General features: G+C 41.5%; 1 protein-coding gene and 1 long non-coding RNA gene across 4 annotated transcripts in view; one reads left to right on the top strand and one right to left on the bottom strand.

Annotated features, from left to right (window-relative positions):
• PCOLCE2 (procollagen C-endopeptidase enhancer 2) overlaps window positions 1-16,566 on the top strand; it is a 58,899-nt gene that overhangs the window by 35,763 nt on the left and 6,570 nt on the right. Inside the window, exons 1-5 of one of the 3 annotated variants that reach the window (XM_017822346.1) lie at window positions 856-959; window positions 1,897-2,005; window positions 9,373-9,628; window positions 11,653-11,777; window positions 14,756-14,892. In XM_017822346.1, the coding sequence (XP_017677835.1) occupies window positions 856-959; window positions 1,897-2,005; window positions 9,373-9,628; window positions 11,653-11,777; window positions 14,756-14,892 (731 nt within the window). Of the gene's footprint in view, window positions 1-855; window positions 960-1,896; window positions 2,006-9,372; window positions 9,629-11,652; window positions 11,778-14,755; window positions 14,893-16,566 lie in introns of those variants that run through there. The other 2 variants (XM_017822347.1, XM_017822348.1) reach the window with 2 other exon arrangements.
• LOC108500945 lies at window positions 3,087-16,393 on the bottom strand. Its single transcript, XR_001876081.1, has 3 exons — window positions 16,302-16,393; window positions 13,964-14,092; window positions 3,087-3,266 (listed from the first exon to the last, which is right to left on the bottom strand). It is a non-coding gene; the product is annotated as an uncharacterized LOC108500945 (long non-coding RNA).

Raw genomic sequence — 16,566 nt, 5'->3', positions numbered from 1 at the left:
CACTTTATTACAGACTTACCGCTTTCTCCTGCAAAAAGGTGCATAGGAGAAGTACTTAAAACAATAAGAGGGACAGGCTCTTCTTAAAGCAATCCTCAGAAGATAAATTATTATTTATTGATGTGATAATCTGTATGTCATCATTCAACAGCACTAAGAATGTGGGGTTTTTAAATGCCACGTTCAATAAGAATATTGTGTTCAGTAAGAATACTGACTTAATCTTTCTTTTCTCACTCAAACAACTTTGGCCCAAATCCTACAAACACCCGAGTATTGAGTTCATTACTGTGTGCTCTGCCACAGCCCTTTAAAGAGTATCTTTCACAGCCAGAGCGAAAAGGCTACTAAATGGGTCAAGATCACCCACTGGTAAACAAAACGAAGCATTTCAAGTTTACTTTAGAATTTAAATAAAGAAGAAATTTCAAAGCAGCATTACTATTTTTCAAGCGCTGGCGAAGCCGTGCACGATTGCACAAACGGCAACACTGAGTTCATTCACGGCCGGGACGAGCCCCCGCCCTGTGCCACCTGAGGACAGAGCGGGTGTCGCGGGGGCTGCGGGCTCGGGGCGGGCCGGGGGTCCCTGCGCAAAGTCCGCGGGGCCGGGGGAGCCCCCGGGGCCGAGCCCGCGGCCCTGCCGGCCCCGGGAGGCACCGGGGCGGGGCCGGGCACACCCGGGGCAGGGGAGAGAGGGCGGCCCTGCCCGCGCCCCTGCCCTGCCCCGGGGGCGGGGGGCCGCGGGAGCCTTTGCCTCCTCCCCCGGCCCCGCACTCACACGAGGAGCCCGCGGCGATCGGAGCAGCGGCTCAGCGGCCACAGCCCTGCCCCAGTCGCCGCCGCCGCCCCGAGATGCCGCCCGCGGCCCCGCGGCCGCCGCTGCCGCTGCTCCTGCTCCTACTGCTGCCGCCGCTACTGCTGCTGGCGACGGCGCGTCCCGCAGCACCCCCGCACAGGTACCGCGCCCCCGCCGTCCCCTCCTCCCCGCACAGGTACCGCGCCCCCGCCGTCCCCTCCTCCCCGCACAGGTACCGCGCCCCTGCCATCCCTCCCTTTCTTCCTCCGTCCCTCGCAGGAGCAGCGCCCGCCGTGCGTCCTTGGGGTGTTTCCCTGCCCGTGAGCGCATCAGGGCAGGGGCTTTTCCCGTGGACTGGGGGCCGCTGCGAGCGCAGCCCCGTGCAGGGTGTGTGTAGTGTGTATAACACAGCGGCATAACGCGGTATGGCACCCCCGTATCTAAAGCTCGGCAGGGCACTCGCTCACCCTCGTGTCCTCAGCAGGAACGCTGTGGTTCCACACGGAGGTTTTCCTGGGCTCCTCGTGTGTCCGTGCAGCGTGGCCGAAGCCGGCACCTGAGCTCACCTGAGCTGTGTCCTGAGCACAGATGGGCCGCGGGGATCGTGCACGGGGTGGATTGTGCTACTGGGGTACAGAAAACTATCAGAGAATTACTTGATTAAAACATCGAAATTCAAAGCATAGGAAGGAATGAAAAGTTATTTTTATTACTGTGCTACTTCAACTACTGTTATATGTATTATAAAAAGTCATTACTAATGATTTTTTAATAACTATTTTTTCATTATAATAGCAATTTGCAATGATGTATCACACCTTGCTCTTATGAAGTAAAGAAGGAGGGAAGGATAACAGTCTGTGCAAACTCAGAATTAAGGTCCAAGGAGTTAATTTTTCCTACACTTAAGTTTAAGTGTTAAGTTGCACATTCTGTGTCAACAGTCAAATTATGTAAATAATGAAATATATGTTTAATGTTAGCAATATTTTTAAGTACTTAAATGTTTTTGAGATCGTTCGTGCCTCTTGACTACTATACAAAAAAATAAATGAAATACATTTAAAAATTAAGACTATTTTTCCTATTGTTCTCAGGCCTACATTTACATGTGGAGGAGTTGTATCTGGAGAGTCAGGGTTTATTGGGAGTGAAGGATTTCCTGGAGTCTACCCTCCAAACAGCAAATGTACTTGGAAAATCACAGTAAGAATTTTTAATATCACAAAATCAGAGCTGAAGACAATGAAGAGCTATTTGTTGTTAATGCCAGTGTTTTATATGGGGTAACATATGTGCAGTAATGAGAGCAGCTCAACTATCTGGAGCTTTTTAGGGTTGATGTAACATGATACTAGTGGCTGAAATAGAACGTGCCTTGCCTCATGTCAGAAGCAAATTTTCATTGACTTCCATAGATACACCTCTAATTGTTTTAAATTAACACACTTGCAAGCAAACATCTCCCCTTCCTGTCACTGTGGAAAAGCAATAGTGAGTTCTATCAAAGTAAAGGTTTGGGGTGGATGTAATGAAAAGTTTTCTTGACAAGAAGACATAGAAAAAGTTTCAGTCAAATCCAGAAAAATCAGGCAGGTTTGCTCATAGTGTGCTACTAGCAATGTTCTGCCAGCAGGACATCTGGAGTCTGTCATCCAGCAACCTGACAGTAATCGGGAAGTGCTGTTACGTTTATAAATGACCATGTGAAATGAAAGCATGTGGTATGATGGATACTTTGATGCTGAAATGAGACTGCAGGGCAGAGACATCATATTCATGGACAACAGATACCATGAAACAACTAGGACTAAACATTCAGTGCTTGATGTCCTTATCCACAGACTCAGAGAAGGGATGTGAGTGAATGATTACTTTTCCTCACATCTGCACAAATTAAACCATCTGAAACTGCCCACAAAATTTCCTCTCTGTTTTTCAGGCCCAGTTCACTAAGACCTCTTATGATATTCAAGCCTAGAGAAAAATATAAGAAAGCATAAAAATAAAAGTCTGTGTGCTGACAGGCTCACTAAAGACAACTTCAATTCAAAGACTGCATCACAGCCTAGGTGTTGGCAGGAGAATAGGATGTCACAGGATAATTGTTTCCTGCTACTATAGAGATGCTGACGCAAAGCAGGAGACATTGATCTGTTTACAGTGTTCGGTTTAAAATGACTCTCGTACCAAATGAGTGATGTAAATTGAATCATTTTATCCGAAGGATCCCAGTGAAGTTGCATAGTTGATTTCTGCACCTTTCTGTTGCATTATTACTGGGGCCGAGTTAGAGGTTACCTTTGATCTGTGACTGACTTCATCCAGAAGAGTATGATGTGAAACACAGGGTATGTTCATAAACCTGCTTCCTGCTGTGGAGGGGCTGAGGTGACAGCAATTAGCGTGGCCCACCTTACAGTCTGAAGAGCAGATGCAAATTGCATTTTGAATCATACACACGTGCCTTAAATGAAAGGAAAAAAATGTCCAAAGTTAGTTTACCCATATGACTCGATATTAGACCTTCAAAAGTCCAAAACTGATTCTGGAGGGAAATAATAATTTTGTTCATAACAGCATAAAGTTTTTACCATTCAAAAACTTAGATTACAAATGGAGGCAGCACTGAAGAAGCAATTATTGAAGCATGCCATGGATCTGCCCTTTATATTCCGGGGGTAGAGGGAGAAGAGAACAAATGATTGTACTTAAAAAGTCCATGCAGAATGGCTTTGTTGCAGACTTCATGTGGCTGTTGTAAACAAGGTGCCAGCATCCAGGTTAGCCTGGACATGGTGAGGAGCATTACTGCAAAGCTGTAGCAGAGCTATGTCTGCAGAGCTTTCTTGGGGCATCTGGCATTTCATGATCATCCTGATCCCAGTTTTCTGCTGTGCTGCAATTTACTCCCACTCTTTGACTTGCTTACTTGTCCTCTGTAACTCGTCCAAAGCCAGAGAAGGGCTGCACACCTGTAGTAGTCCAGGCTTGCTTGTGCCTTCACCTCATTTAACCCCTGTTAGACAATATCGTGCACTAAGCCAAAGCTGATTTCTTCCCCCATCAACTGTGTAGAACAACACAGTGCAGGAAGGATGTAGGGAAAGCAAGGACTACAAAACTTGCAAGATTAAGCCTGTACCCTCTTTAAAAAGAGGATGGTTTATCAAACTGAGGGAAAGTGTTACAGTCAAGGGTCTGCTTAGCCTGAATTTAAACAACAAAATCTTTTCACCAAATACTGCCGCGGCTCAGAATAGCTTGCAATAGCACCCAAGTAAGAGAGCCAGTTATACTGCCATGAAGAAATACTCTCTAGTTACTGTTAGGCTTCCACATTTAGCATCGTCTCAGAAAGTGACTGAGACTTTTTGCCTGTCCGTTTTAGCCAAGGGCTGTGAACACCCTCCTGAAATGCAGGATCTGACAAGTCTGCAAGGCTGAAAGAGACGTCGATTCACTTTGCATCTGGGTCACAAGAAGCATTAAGCTGTTGTTTTCTCAACTACAGGATCTCATCAGCTGCAGAAGAAATGCACAGAGAGGCAGAATGACAGCTAATTCATTCTTTAGAAGAAAATAGGTGTAGAAAATGTTATGAGTAATATAGATAAAGCAATGTAGCATTCAGGTATCAGCTGAAATCTTTCCAACTGGTTTGCTAAAGCTAGAAGAGTCTCTCTAGCTCAATTATGGTTCTGTTATTTCAAGAGACTGGGACTTTTTCAGCTGGCTAAAGAAAACAGCTTCTCTATTCTAAGAGCTCTAAGAAGTGTTCAGCACATGCTTGTGGTTATATTACAACCTTGGCAGACTACCCAGCAGCTTTTAGCTGGCTTTGCTAAGAAGTCATTTGTACAGCTATTTCCTTTCTTATAGTAATGTATATAGCTTTATCTCAAATATGTCATATACATTTACTTTTAATACACTGTAATCCTTCTTGGCCATCACTTCACATAAATGTGTCACATAGTCCAAAAATCTGGACCGCTCTCCTGTGTTTTTCTGGCAGACTGCTTAGTTCCCATAAAACTCCAACAACTTCATGTGCAACAATAATACTGAAAACTGTCAGAGTTATGTAAGGTTATGTTTTTATAGGTTCAGGAGCTGTGTTCCAGCAGGTTTGCTGACAATAAGCAAGGTTTGAAAAATTTACTTATCGGGGAAGTTGGGAATCTGCCCTGAGGGAGCAAAATATTTTAAATAATTTTTTCTATGTTTTAAGCATTCATTTGCCCATATCATTGTAAAACTGCCCTCCCAGTGGAGAACAGATCTTTACACGATTGTATTGCCAAAAGAAAGAGATGAACAGAATCTAGTGTCTGTCAGGAAGAGTAAGCTAATACGATTTTTTTTAAATTGCAGCTAGAGTATAAGCCACTAGGCAGGAATCGTGGTTCTCCCCAGGATGTAACTCCAAATAATTTCCACATTCATTCTCAGTGGGGAGAAATAATACATTTGGTGTGCAGATAGCTGATGTATTTTTCAACTCTACCTAGGACTGCTATGGCAAAACATTTGGTATTGAACATGTATCAAAATATATTAAACCCATATACAGCACAAGTTTAAAAATTAGGCAAAATATATTTACAAAAGTTGGCATTTAAGAGTTTTTCCCCACCAAAAGATTATTTTTAAAGTAAATAATCTAAACCAAGTAATTTTGATGAAGAGGGCTTTGTGTTCAGAAAAACAGCTTCACTACTTTAAATGTAATTAAACTTCGATTAACATTATATGAAATACCTGCAATGAATGATAACCAAAGACACTCTAGCAACCTCAGTTTGAGGGGGGTTGTATATATGAAATAATCATGCCCTTTTGAAGAAGTTAGTAATCTACACAGGTGATTTTAGGGAATTATGCTCTAGAAAAACTCCCTCTAAAAGTCACTTAGCTTTCAATAGGAATAAGGCATCCTTCACATGAGTTTAACATTGTAATTTTTTAATGCTAAAGAAGTTCATAGAGTTAAAGTAAGAAGGGAAGCAGAGAGTGAGTATGTGTCAGTCACCCTCTTTGTGACAAGGAGAGGCAGAAGCTAAAGTGCCTCTGTTGTTCAAAGATGCCAGCTGGATGGATAAAACAAAAATAAGGCACACCCTGCAGAGGAAGCATCACATCATTCTTCCTTTGACTTCTCCCTCTTTCCCCCCCCCCCCCTTTCTTTTAAGAGCTGGAATTCCTTCCAGTTTTCCTCTGAGGTATCCCATCATCTTACTGCATCAGGCTCGGGTGGCTCAAAGTAAACAATACTGAGTCACGCTGGCCTTTGCTTTCTCCCCTGTGTTTCTCATGGAACAATATTTTAAATGTCCTAGGATAAACACTGGCAGATTTTAGCACATTACTTTTCAACATCTAAAAAAGCAAATGGTAGAAATGAAAGAAAAGTACTGTTTTGAAAAGACGCCCGTGTTTAGAGTGAGATTTCTCGGGAGTAGCTGCAGACTGGAGTGGCTGCTGCCAGAACATGGAACCACCATCCTCTGCACTCCTGATTGTCATCCAGTCAGACCACAGAATTTTAACTGATTTACCATACTGGAACAAATTTTTTATTTTTGTGAATGAAAAATATTATTTTAATAAGCAGGTACATTATTTTATAAAGTAATGGCTGTAAGCAGTGACTGTGATTAAGGGCCCCACCCATTTCTCTAAATTACTTACCTCCCCAAATTCAGTTAAACATGACAAGGATTATTCTAACAATTAAAACCTGGAGTAGGCTCCTTGTTAAACATTCATGATCATGTGGCTGAGTTTTTCCTACACTTTTTTTTACAAACTGCTGTGAAACAAAACTTAGAAAGTCAGTACATCTGTGGGAAATGGTCTTGACCAAGTTCAAATAGACTGAACTAACAGAAGCTACAGAGATTAAAACCTGTAATAAAATATAATTAGATAGTGTATGTTGCATAGTAAAGCATAGCCAGTACTGGAGGGAGGAGAAGGAAGCACACAACCCTGCACAGAATTACTTGTACCATGAAACAGAAAACCTAAGGCTTGAGTGAACAGCTGGCTGGCAGTTTGGAGTTGGCAGCTTTGCCAGCCCCCTCTCCCTCCTGGGCAGGGTCAATCCCATGTCCTGGTTCCCTCTGTCCCACTTGGGGCAGCATGAGGACGTGGAATACCCAGGGGTAGGACTGAGTGCCTCAAGGCTGCTGAGAGCTGAGCAGCACTGGGTCAGTGCTGGAACAAAGCTGTCAGTGAGCACCATCAGCATTACTGAGGGGGAACCTCTTGGCTAAATCTGAGCGTGTTTCTGCAAGGACAGCAAAAAGACCTTTTCTTACCCCAGAACCAGCCACCTCTCACATTTCCACTTCCTTCTTCAAACACTGTGAGGGAGCAGGTATATTCAAAGAAGCAATTCAAGCTGAGAAAGTAGGGGAAAATCTCTTTAGCATTGATAAAACTGTTTAATCTAATATGCCAGAGCAACTTCTGCTCAACTTCCAGAAACAGGAAGGAAAAGGGGAAATCTCTTAAGATGGGTAACTTGTAGCCAAAGCTGCAAGTCACTGTAATGGAAAATGTTGGACAATCTCAACTGTAGGCATAACAGCTCAATCTGGTTTAGAACATGATAACCTTTAAAGGTCACCTCTTTTTGCATCCTGTACGACCTTATGAATAATGAGTGTTCCACTCCAAAAGAGCATATGTTATTTTACATACAAACTGCTGGAAAAAAGGCTGCTGTAATTGAACTACCTAAATCTGACTTTATCTGACTAACTTTACAGTCAGCATTTCTGAACTGATTTGTACAGTCACACATAGTTCATAGTATAACCATAAATAATATTCAGGTCTTCCGACAGGAATACCAAATTCACTGTAGCTCATTTTCTGTTAAACTGACCATGCCTTAATGCTCCTTAGTGATTCAGACCAGAAGACAAGTGAATGCAATGATAAGAGGTTTGGTTATGAGAGCAATGATTCAAGGAGTAGATTCAAGACGAGGGGAGTTCTGTGGTTTTGATGTAGTAATAGTGATGTACGTCAGCACAGGGGAACCGAATTTTTGAGAAAACTTTGAGCTTAAAGGAAAACACTCTAAAACCAGCCACAGGAACTGCAGTGGGGCTGGTCAGCCAGTGTGCAAGTGGGCCCCAGGCAGCTGAGAACAGCTCAAGCAAAAGTCTGTCCTGCTGCAGGATCAGTATCAGCACTGGATGTAAAAGCAGCTGCATGAATGAGTCACCTTAACATATCTACAGCACATTTTTCACTACATCTAGAGCTGCTGCCTTTATCACTATCTGCTGTGGGTTAAGTGGTCACTTCCATCTACAGCAATTCCATCTACACCTGACCTGACAAGTAATTTTTAACTGTTGAGACTCACGATATTAAAACACTGTTTGACAACTTCATATAAGAACAATTTAGTTGTAGTTTATCTCGAAGTGGTGTTTTAAAATGAGTCACTGTTAAGGAATGAAAAAAATTCATGAACTCTTAAATAACATGGCTTAAATATGAACTTACTGCAGATATATTAAGTGTGTTTAAAGCAGAAAATTATAGTAGTGTCTCAGTAAAGCAGAACAGCTGCAATTATTTTAATAGCTAACCACTCTACCAGGCTATGGATTGAATGCAGATAATTACACTTGCCTGTCTAAGGTCCCTCTATACTGTAAAATACTGTTTCCTTTTTTCCTGTCCTGTTACACAGCATTAAGTGCTTTGTTAGAATAATTTTCACTTCTTAGTATGCTGCTTTTTCTCTGAAAAGCTTGCAACTCTATCCCTGGAAATGTTCTCCTCCTTGTAAACTATTATGCTGTCTTAATTTACATCCTTCTGAGTGCTCTTGCCTCTTTTGCAATGTCCACAGATGCAGACATGTAAGAAGATTTGCCCTGCCTTATGTTTCTTCAGATGTTCCAGAAAACAAAACTCTCTTGTTCTTTTGAATTCTCTGTTTATAGTTTTACACAGTCTTTCCAAATATAATTTTTTCACTGCAGCCACTCCAATAACTAAATATTAGGGTTGTACAGTGTTAGCCATAAAGTTTCTAATTTTATTTACAAATGTGTGTGTCAATAAATTAAAAAAAAAATCCTTCACACTATGAAACTTGATAACACAATCAGAAAGAGAGGCCATTTCAAAATGGTAAATTGCTTGTTCCATTTTTTTTTCATGTTAATCTCATCCTCACCTTGCTTGGTGACAGGGAGCTGCAGGGCTGATTCAGTACTTCAGCAGAAAATAAGAGAAACACGCCAAGCTGAACTGGGCAGTGATGGTTTGTAATTAACTGCATGAGCCTGACTAGAGGATACTGCAGATCAGAAATAAGATAATGGCAAGAGATGGCTAGAGCTTTATATTTATGATTGGTCCAAATTACTCTAAAAACTGCTTTGCCTGGAGTATAATTGACAAAAAGAGCTTCTTGGCAAGAAGTCAAGGGTATGAAAACACTCAGGCAAACAGTGGGATCTGATAGATATGTGGTGTCGGTCTCATCTCAAGATGCACCTCTCCCTCCCTCTCTCTTTCTCTCTGTCTCTCTGCAGGTCCCAGAGGGAAAAGTGGTGGTTCTTTCTTTTCGATATTTAGACCTGGAAAGCGACAACCTGTGCCGCTATGATTTTGTGGATATATACAACGGCCATGCCAACGGACAGCGCATCGGCAGGTTCTGTGGCACTGTCAAACCAGGTGCCCTCGTATCCAACAGCAATAAAATGTTGGTGCAGATGACTTCAGATGCCAATACTGCTGGAAGTGGATTCATTGCGAAGTTTTCTGCAGCAGAACCACATGAAAGAGGTAATTAACTATTATATACATGCTTTATAACTGTGCAGCTCTATGGAGAGCCACATTAATGCTTAACAAGATGTGATGGCAGAGATATTAGGGATTGTGCTGTTCAACATATTCATGCATTATCTTGCTTAGCAAATAGCAAAGTACAGCTGTTTACCTATCTTAGTTAATCAAAGTAGTAAAGAGAAGGACTGACTACTGTAGGAGTAGTGGAAGAACTGAGCCTAGTAGTAAAATGGTAATAGCTCATCAATAACTGAGGGGAGACGTCACTGCAGTTACAACATCCTTGTGAGGGGAAGAGGAAGGGCAGACACTGATCTCTTCTCTGTGGTGACCAGTGACAGGACCCAAGGGAATGTGTCAGGAGAGGTTTATAGAGGATATTAGAAAGAGGTTCTTCATCCAGAGGGTGGTTGGGCACTGAACAGGCTCCCCAGGGCAGTGGTCACAGCACCAAGGCTGACAGAGCTCAAGGAGTGTTTGGATGATACTCTCAGGCACATGGTGTGACTCTTGGGGATGGTCCTGTGCAGGGTTAAGAGCTGGACTTGATGATCATTGTGGGTGCCTTCCAATTCAGCATATTCTGTGATTCTGTGATAAAATGGCAGATGAAATTCAATATAGATAAATGTTGCAAATAAGGGGACAACATCCTAACTGTGTGTACAGTACAGCAGGTTCTGAATTGACTGTTGCTTCTTAGGAATGAGATGTTAGGTTTAAAATAGGTAATTTATGAAAACAATAGTTGAGCATCAATCCAGGGCTTAATAGGTATCAAAAAAAAAAAAAAGAAACAGAAACTTAGAAATTTTTAGAAAAGAGAATGAAGACCAAACAATAACAGAAAATTATGCCACTATAAATCCATAATGCATCTATGTCTTGAATAATGTGTGCCATTCTGATGTTCCCATCTCAGAAGAGAATATAGTAAAACTATCAGAAGCAATAAGAGACAACAAGTATGACAGAGTTAAAGAACCTCATCTACACAAAGATCAACTGTACAGCATGAACTTCATGCTGGAAAAGAGAAAGAAAAAAGAAGGGAGTGTAGGAGAGGGCTCTAAAGTCATAAATGGTACAGAGAAAGTGAATGGGGACCACAGTCCCTGTCTCTTCCAATATTAAAACCAGATGAGCAAGTGGCTACAGAGGAGAGGAGAAGGTGATTTTTCTCAGTGAGCTTTGAAGTGGTGGAGTGCTGTGCCAGGGAACATTGTGGATTGTCCCTTTCTACACTGGTTTAAAAACACTTAGAAAAACATATCAAAGAAAGATTTGTCAGATATTATTAAACATAAAGGCATTACCTCATACTTGGGAAGAGTATGACCTGTGAGAGGCTAGGAGGTCACAGGGAGGTGGTACTGCCCTGCTGAGTGACTCTTTTTCAAGGTTTCTGCTAGTGCATGATACCAGACTAGACAGGTTGTTGGGCAGACTCAGTGCAGGTGATGAGTAATTGATCAGGTCTTCCAGTTGAAGCTCTGTATTGATAACTTCTTGAAAGATATATTAAACAACTGTGAGCTGATGTAGTTAATTCAATAAAGGAGGTTCATAACAATATTGTAAATAAGAATTACATATCTGAGGTAGCTTTGTAATTTGGGACTGGGGGGAGGAGATATGGAAAAAAAATATTCCCCTCCATCATGAACACTCCACAGGCTGTAGTTCCTTTGGGAAGGCCTGTCAGCCCCAGCACAGCTGCCCCATGGGCTGCAGGGATGGCTGCTCCAGTACCTGAGGTTTCTCTTCCTCCAGCCCCAGTGTTTGCAGGAATGCTGGTTCTGTGGTACTGGGTACTCTTTTTTTGGTGCCCCTAATTAAGTATGTTTTCCCAGAGGTGCCACCAGCTGAGCTGAAGGGCTCAGCCATGTCCTGTGGTGGGGCCATGGCAGAAGCAGCCAGAACCACCCATCTCCCCTGAGCCCTGCAGCAGCACAAGGGCGTTCCCCAGGCTGTGGCTCCCCCGCTGGGCTCTGCTCAGCTCGGTGTGTGTGTTGCAGGGGACCAGTACTGTGGGGGACGACTGGAGAAGCCGTCGGGGTCCTTCCAAACGCCCAACTGGCCGGAGCGAGACTACCCAGCGGGAGTGACCTGCTCCTGGCACATCGTCGCCCCCAAGAACCAGGTAAGGCTCAGCTTCCATGGCCTGCAAGGACTCCCATCCCAGCAGCAGCCGGCTCAGGGACACGCTGCCTGTGCTGCCCCGAGCCATGAAATGGCATCTGGCTGCAGCCTCAGGGCGGGTCCATGCAGCCAGTGCAGGCACAGCTACGCTCCAGAGATCCTCGCCTGTCTCACTCCAGTAACTCCTGTGCTCCCTCAGCACTGAACATCCTCTGCCCTGCACTGATACACTCCCCTAAATCAAGACTATTAAAGCATCTGTGACTGGTGAGGCTTTTACACTAGGGTTTTTTTAAAGATAATTTTGTTAATTCACAAAGCATTATGCAAATTAAGTTAGGGCAGGTGATCATCTCAGCACCAAACATGATGATGACCAAGGCTATGTTAAAGTCTAACAATGTTAGAGCATTTCTGGCGTTGCTGCAGTTTGTTGTTGAGGTTCCCAGGCGGAGCTGATTGAATTTACTAAAAGCAGAAATTGTGTTATTCTGCTTACACCACAGGGAATACATTTGGCTGTGTCCTGGACAGAGATTTTCAATGTACATTTCATAAAGTTTGTTTTATTTCCTGTGTTGAAGGCTCCATCTTATAACATGCTTGATTAGCCAGATGCCATGAGAGCATATGTTACCACTTCATTAAGATGTGAAAAGATGTGACAGCAGACAGAGAGGGCTCGTGTGCCACACATGGCAAACACAAGTGTGTTCCCTGTGCTATAGGGCTAATCTCAATCCACATTTTCTGGTTGCTGCTGAGCCATCTGCTTTGTACCTTGGCAGGAGGTCTACGATGACTGAATGTTTGGTAGGTGGCTTTTCTTGCCACAGCCAGCTTTTTAAATTCATTTACATATAAAGATGACTTTCCTCTTCATCTTCTGCTCATGACTGTAATCCTCAAAATAAAAAAAGCTGCCCCAGATAAATATATTCTTCTGATCTTTCATACTTTTCCATTTCTCAAGATAGTTTCTCCCTTGAACTGAAGCAGTATTTCAGCTTAGTCTTTCCTGTACTCCTCTTTAATCCACATTCCTTGTTTGCTAGATACAGGTCATGTAACAATCCTATAGATAGGCAGTTATTTTTAAAACTTTATCTGTAAACTGCAGATTACTTTGGTTCTTTCCAAATGTCTCTAGATAAGCCTAAGAACTTCTCCTAAGCTCATAGAGAAGATTTAAGAAAGGCTATATAAGCGTAAAAATATATGCATTATATCCTGTGTCTTTTGATGATCCTGTTCCATAAATCTACCTGTTTCCAAATATATATTAGTCATGTACTGCAACAGTGGTTGGTTGCATGCAAATAAGGCAGAATTTTGACAGTGACAAAAGCAATTTTTGAGGAAGTAGTGAATAAGCATCTCTCTTCAAGTGCACATAAAAAGCTCCTCAGTCTTCCTTTTGCCGAAATTTAGGTGTTGTTGTCTCTATTTCCATTTCATAAGCTCGTGAGCAATAAAACAAGGTTCTCTTGCTTCTTCAAATACAAACCAATAATTTATATATTATAGAAGATGGAGGAGCTTCTCCTGATCATGAAGAGCTTCTATTCTATCATGAAATAGTAATTAGTGCAAAGTGCACTTATGAGCAATAGTGAATTAGATATTATGCTGTTTTGCCTGCTGTGGAAGAATTTAGCATTTCTATTCCCAGTTGCATTGCTTCTTTCTATACCATCTTTTTTAATCACCAGAATATTATTCATATGGGTACTTCCATTTAAAGGGCATTTTTTCATCATGATGCCGAGGGTTTTGAAACAAGCCTGTTAGTCATCTCTGAAACCAAGTCCCCAAGGCTACTCATACTTTATGGGAAGGAAAATTATGCCTTAAACATCTGAATAGTGCAAAAGCATATTCAGGCAAAACTAAGACATTAGGTGATAACAGGCTACCATTACAATGAATATAGAACAAGATAATTTTTACTATGTTATTAAATCAAATCAAGTGTATGCCATGTACAAATTACTAGTTTTTATTTGTACAGTCTTAGAAAGTTTAATACCATCTTTGTTTGAGACAGACCTTTAAAAAGAAATCCTGCATATTTACAATCAACACAATTCAGTGTTGTCATTCGAGCCTCATTTGTGCTATTTATGGGAAGATGTTTTAAATACTGTTGTGCTTCATATAAAGAAGCAACCTAAATGCATATATTACCTCTGTTTCCATGGAGCAGTTAGGTTGTGTTTCCCTTCCTTGCTACACATGACTGACAGAGTCATTCTGCAGGGCTTCATTTCACAGTAGTAGATTCAATTTCTGTTTCCTTGTCCATTGTTTTTCTTCCTTAAGTAAAAAATTCAATACATACAAGTCATTGGAGATAATAGCATCAGCACTGCAAATCCCAGAGTTACACTAGTTCTCATTTATGACTTGTAAAGCCTCAACATTTATGGAAATCTGACATGGAGACACAATTCTTTTAACTACTTACTTTCTCATGGTCTTACTATTTGTTAATTTTATTTCTATCAATATTTTAATTTCTAACTTTTTTAATTCTGCACCAAATGTACACAGCATTGGCAACCAGTGATTCAAACCCTGCTGTTAATGAAGTCAGTGAAATGGCTCTACCAACTTTGCCTTTGCTTTTTCTTTAGCATATCTTGAATGATGAAATTACACCCCTTTTCTGTGGTTTATACTTGTACAGTTATTTTAAAAGCAACGTAACACCTACCACCTACTGTCCTGTTATCATTCACTCATAAAAATAACTTTATCAGAAGTTACTTGCATACATTTGAGAAGAAAATGTTTTACAGAATAGTAGAGCCATGTGTTGAACTATTTGTTGGAGAGGTCATGTGGATCAAAATACTTTACAATGAAGTGCATTAAGGACTTTCCCTTATGGAAAGAAAAATCAAATAGTACTTCACATGAAGATGTCACTTACTAAAAGAAGCACCAGTAAATGAGTTATTTACATTTTCCTTGTAGGTAATAGAGTTAAAGTTCGAGAAGTTTGATGTGGAGAGAGACAACTACTGCAGATATGACTATGTAGCAGTGTTTAATGGTGGGGAGATCAACGATGCCAAAAGGATTGGGAAGTACTGTGGAGACAGTCCCCCAGCGTGAGTAACTGCCTTGAATTATGAACTTCACCACCACTGTGTCATAACACAGTACTACAGTCACTATTCATAATTGCAGTTACAGTTTTGTACTAGGCTTCTGAAAGATTTTTATTATTTTTTAAATTAAACATGACATTTTCTGCCTCCAGTTGAACTTCTAGGAGTTGCTTAGTATCTTTTCTCTCTCCAGGTTTTTTTCTCTCTCCGTGACTAGCCCTGGCTCCAACCCATGTTCTCTCCTGTCTCAGAGGCCTCATTAGACCACTGTCTAATAACACCAGTACTAATCCTAATGCTATTCATATTGGTATAGTACCAATACTAATGGTAGCTGAACATTAACATCACTTAATATAGGTTTTGATTATAGATACTGAAGTACAAGGATCCAGCTGAGCTCTCTGGCTCCTTGGCTCCTTACTCACTTTATCTGACTTATTTCTCTCTCAGCCACTTTTTAAAAAGACAACATACACAGACTGGGTCAGATTTTTCAGATTTGGCCTTGTAGTCATGGTGTTCAGGAAGCAGAACAAAGCTCCTGGGCAGCTGATAATCAGTGCCCTCCTACGTCCCCAGCCTGTGCCAATGCTGCAGCGAGGAAAGAGTGATCTGTGCAACTACCTTGGCAGCTGGAAATCCAGAGAATTCCAGATAGCCAGGCACTTATTGTTTCTGTCACTTGGCCATCAGAGTAAACTGATTTGGGAAAATCTGCCAGAAAAATGGGAGATGATGACAACATTTTACTTCAAAGGCCTGATTAAGTGTTTTGAAGAAGTCCTGCTCATGAACTTAGACTTGCTGGGAAGAAACAACACAAGTAATTTTAGTAAAACTACAACTTAAAATCACTTCCTATTTTTTTCTCTCCTCACCAAGATTCTTTTGCCTCTGTATTTATTTTTCCTTCTCTTTCCAAAAACTGGTTGTGCTTGAAAAATTTGTGTTACTAATTATTAATGAATATTGACACAAGGTCTGTGGAAAGCTCAAAAGAAAGAGAGAAGTGCTGCTTTGGCTAGACTTGCATTCCATATCATTTTCCCATACACTAGTTTTGAGTGAAGTCCTATTGCACTACCTCCACACCCAGAGGCAGTTATAGTGTCACAAAAGGTACTGTGCAGTTGTGAATTGAAAGTTAATACACTGAGCAGTACTTGTCCATGACATTTCAGATCCTAAGAAAGTAACTCCATTAGCTCTTCAAGGCCTTGGTCATGAATATCCAATAATTGACAAGAAGTAAGCCCACAGAAATAACAACCCAAAACATTTTATTTTTGGTGGTTTTGTTGAAGAGTTACAGAACCCAAAATTGAAATAATTTTCCTGTGTCCTTCCAAATGTGTAACATGTTTTTCATTAAACAACAACAAATTTTAAAAACCCCATTTACTTACCTCCCGTACATAATGAGGACTTCTTCAATGTATTTTCCCACTGTCTCAGTCTGGCCCCTTCCGCTCCATGTAAGTGAGGTCTGCAATGAATTCACACAGAAGAATTTAAGGATACCCATATTGGCATAACCTTCAGGAATCAGAGTTTTAGGTGATTCATCAAAACGAGTTTCATCCTCACACACACCAGTGTGTGACACACCCACAAAGAACCACGTACTTTTCAGTATTAGTTTGGAGGCAGCCACTGCATTCAGACCAGTAA

Source organism: Lepidothrix coronata, unplaced genomic scaffold (genome assembly GCF_001604755.1).
Source record: "Lepidothrix coronata isolate B3197 unplaced genomic scaffold, Lepidothrix_coronata-1.0 Scaffold97, whole genome shotgun sequence".
Taxonomy (NCBI): Eukaryota; Metazoa; Chordata; class Aves; order Passeriformes; family Pipridae; genus Lepidothrix; species Lepidothrix coronata.
This window is presented reverse-complemented; position numbering and strand designations above follow the sequence as displayed.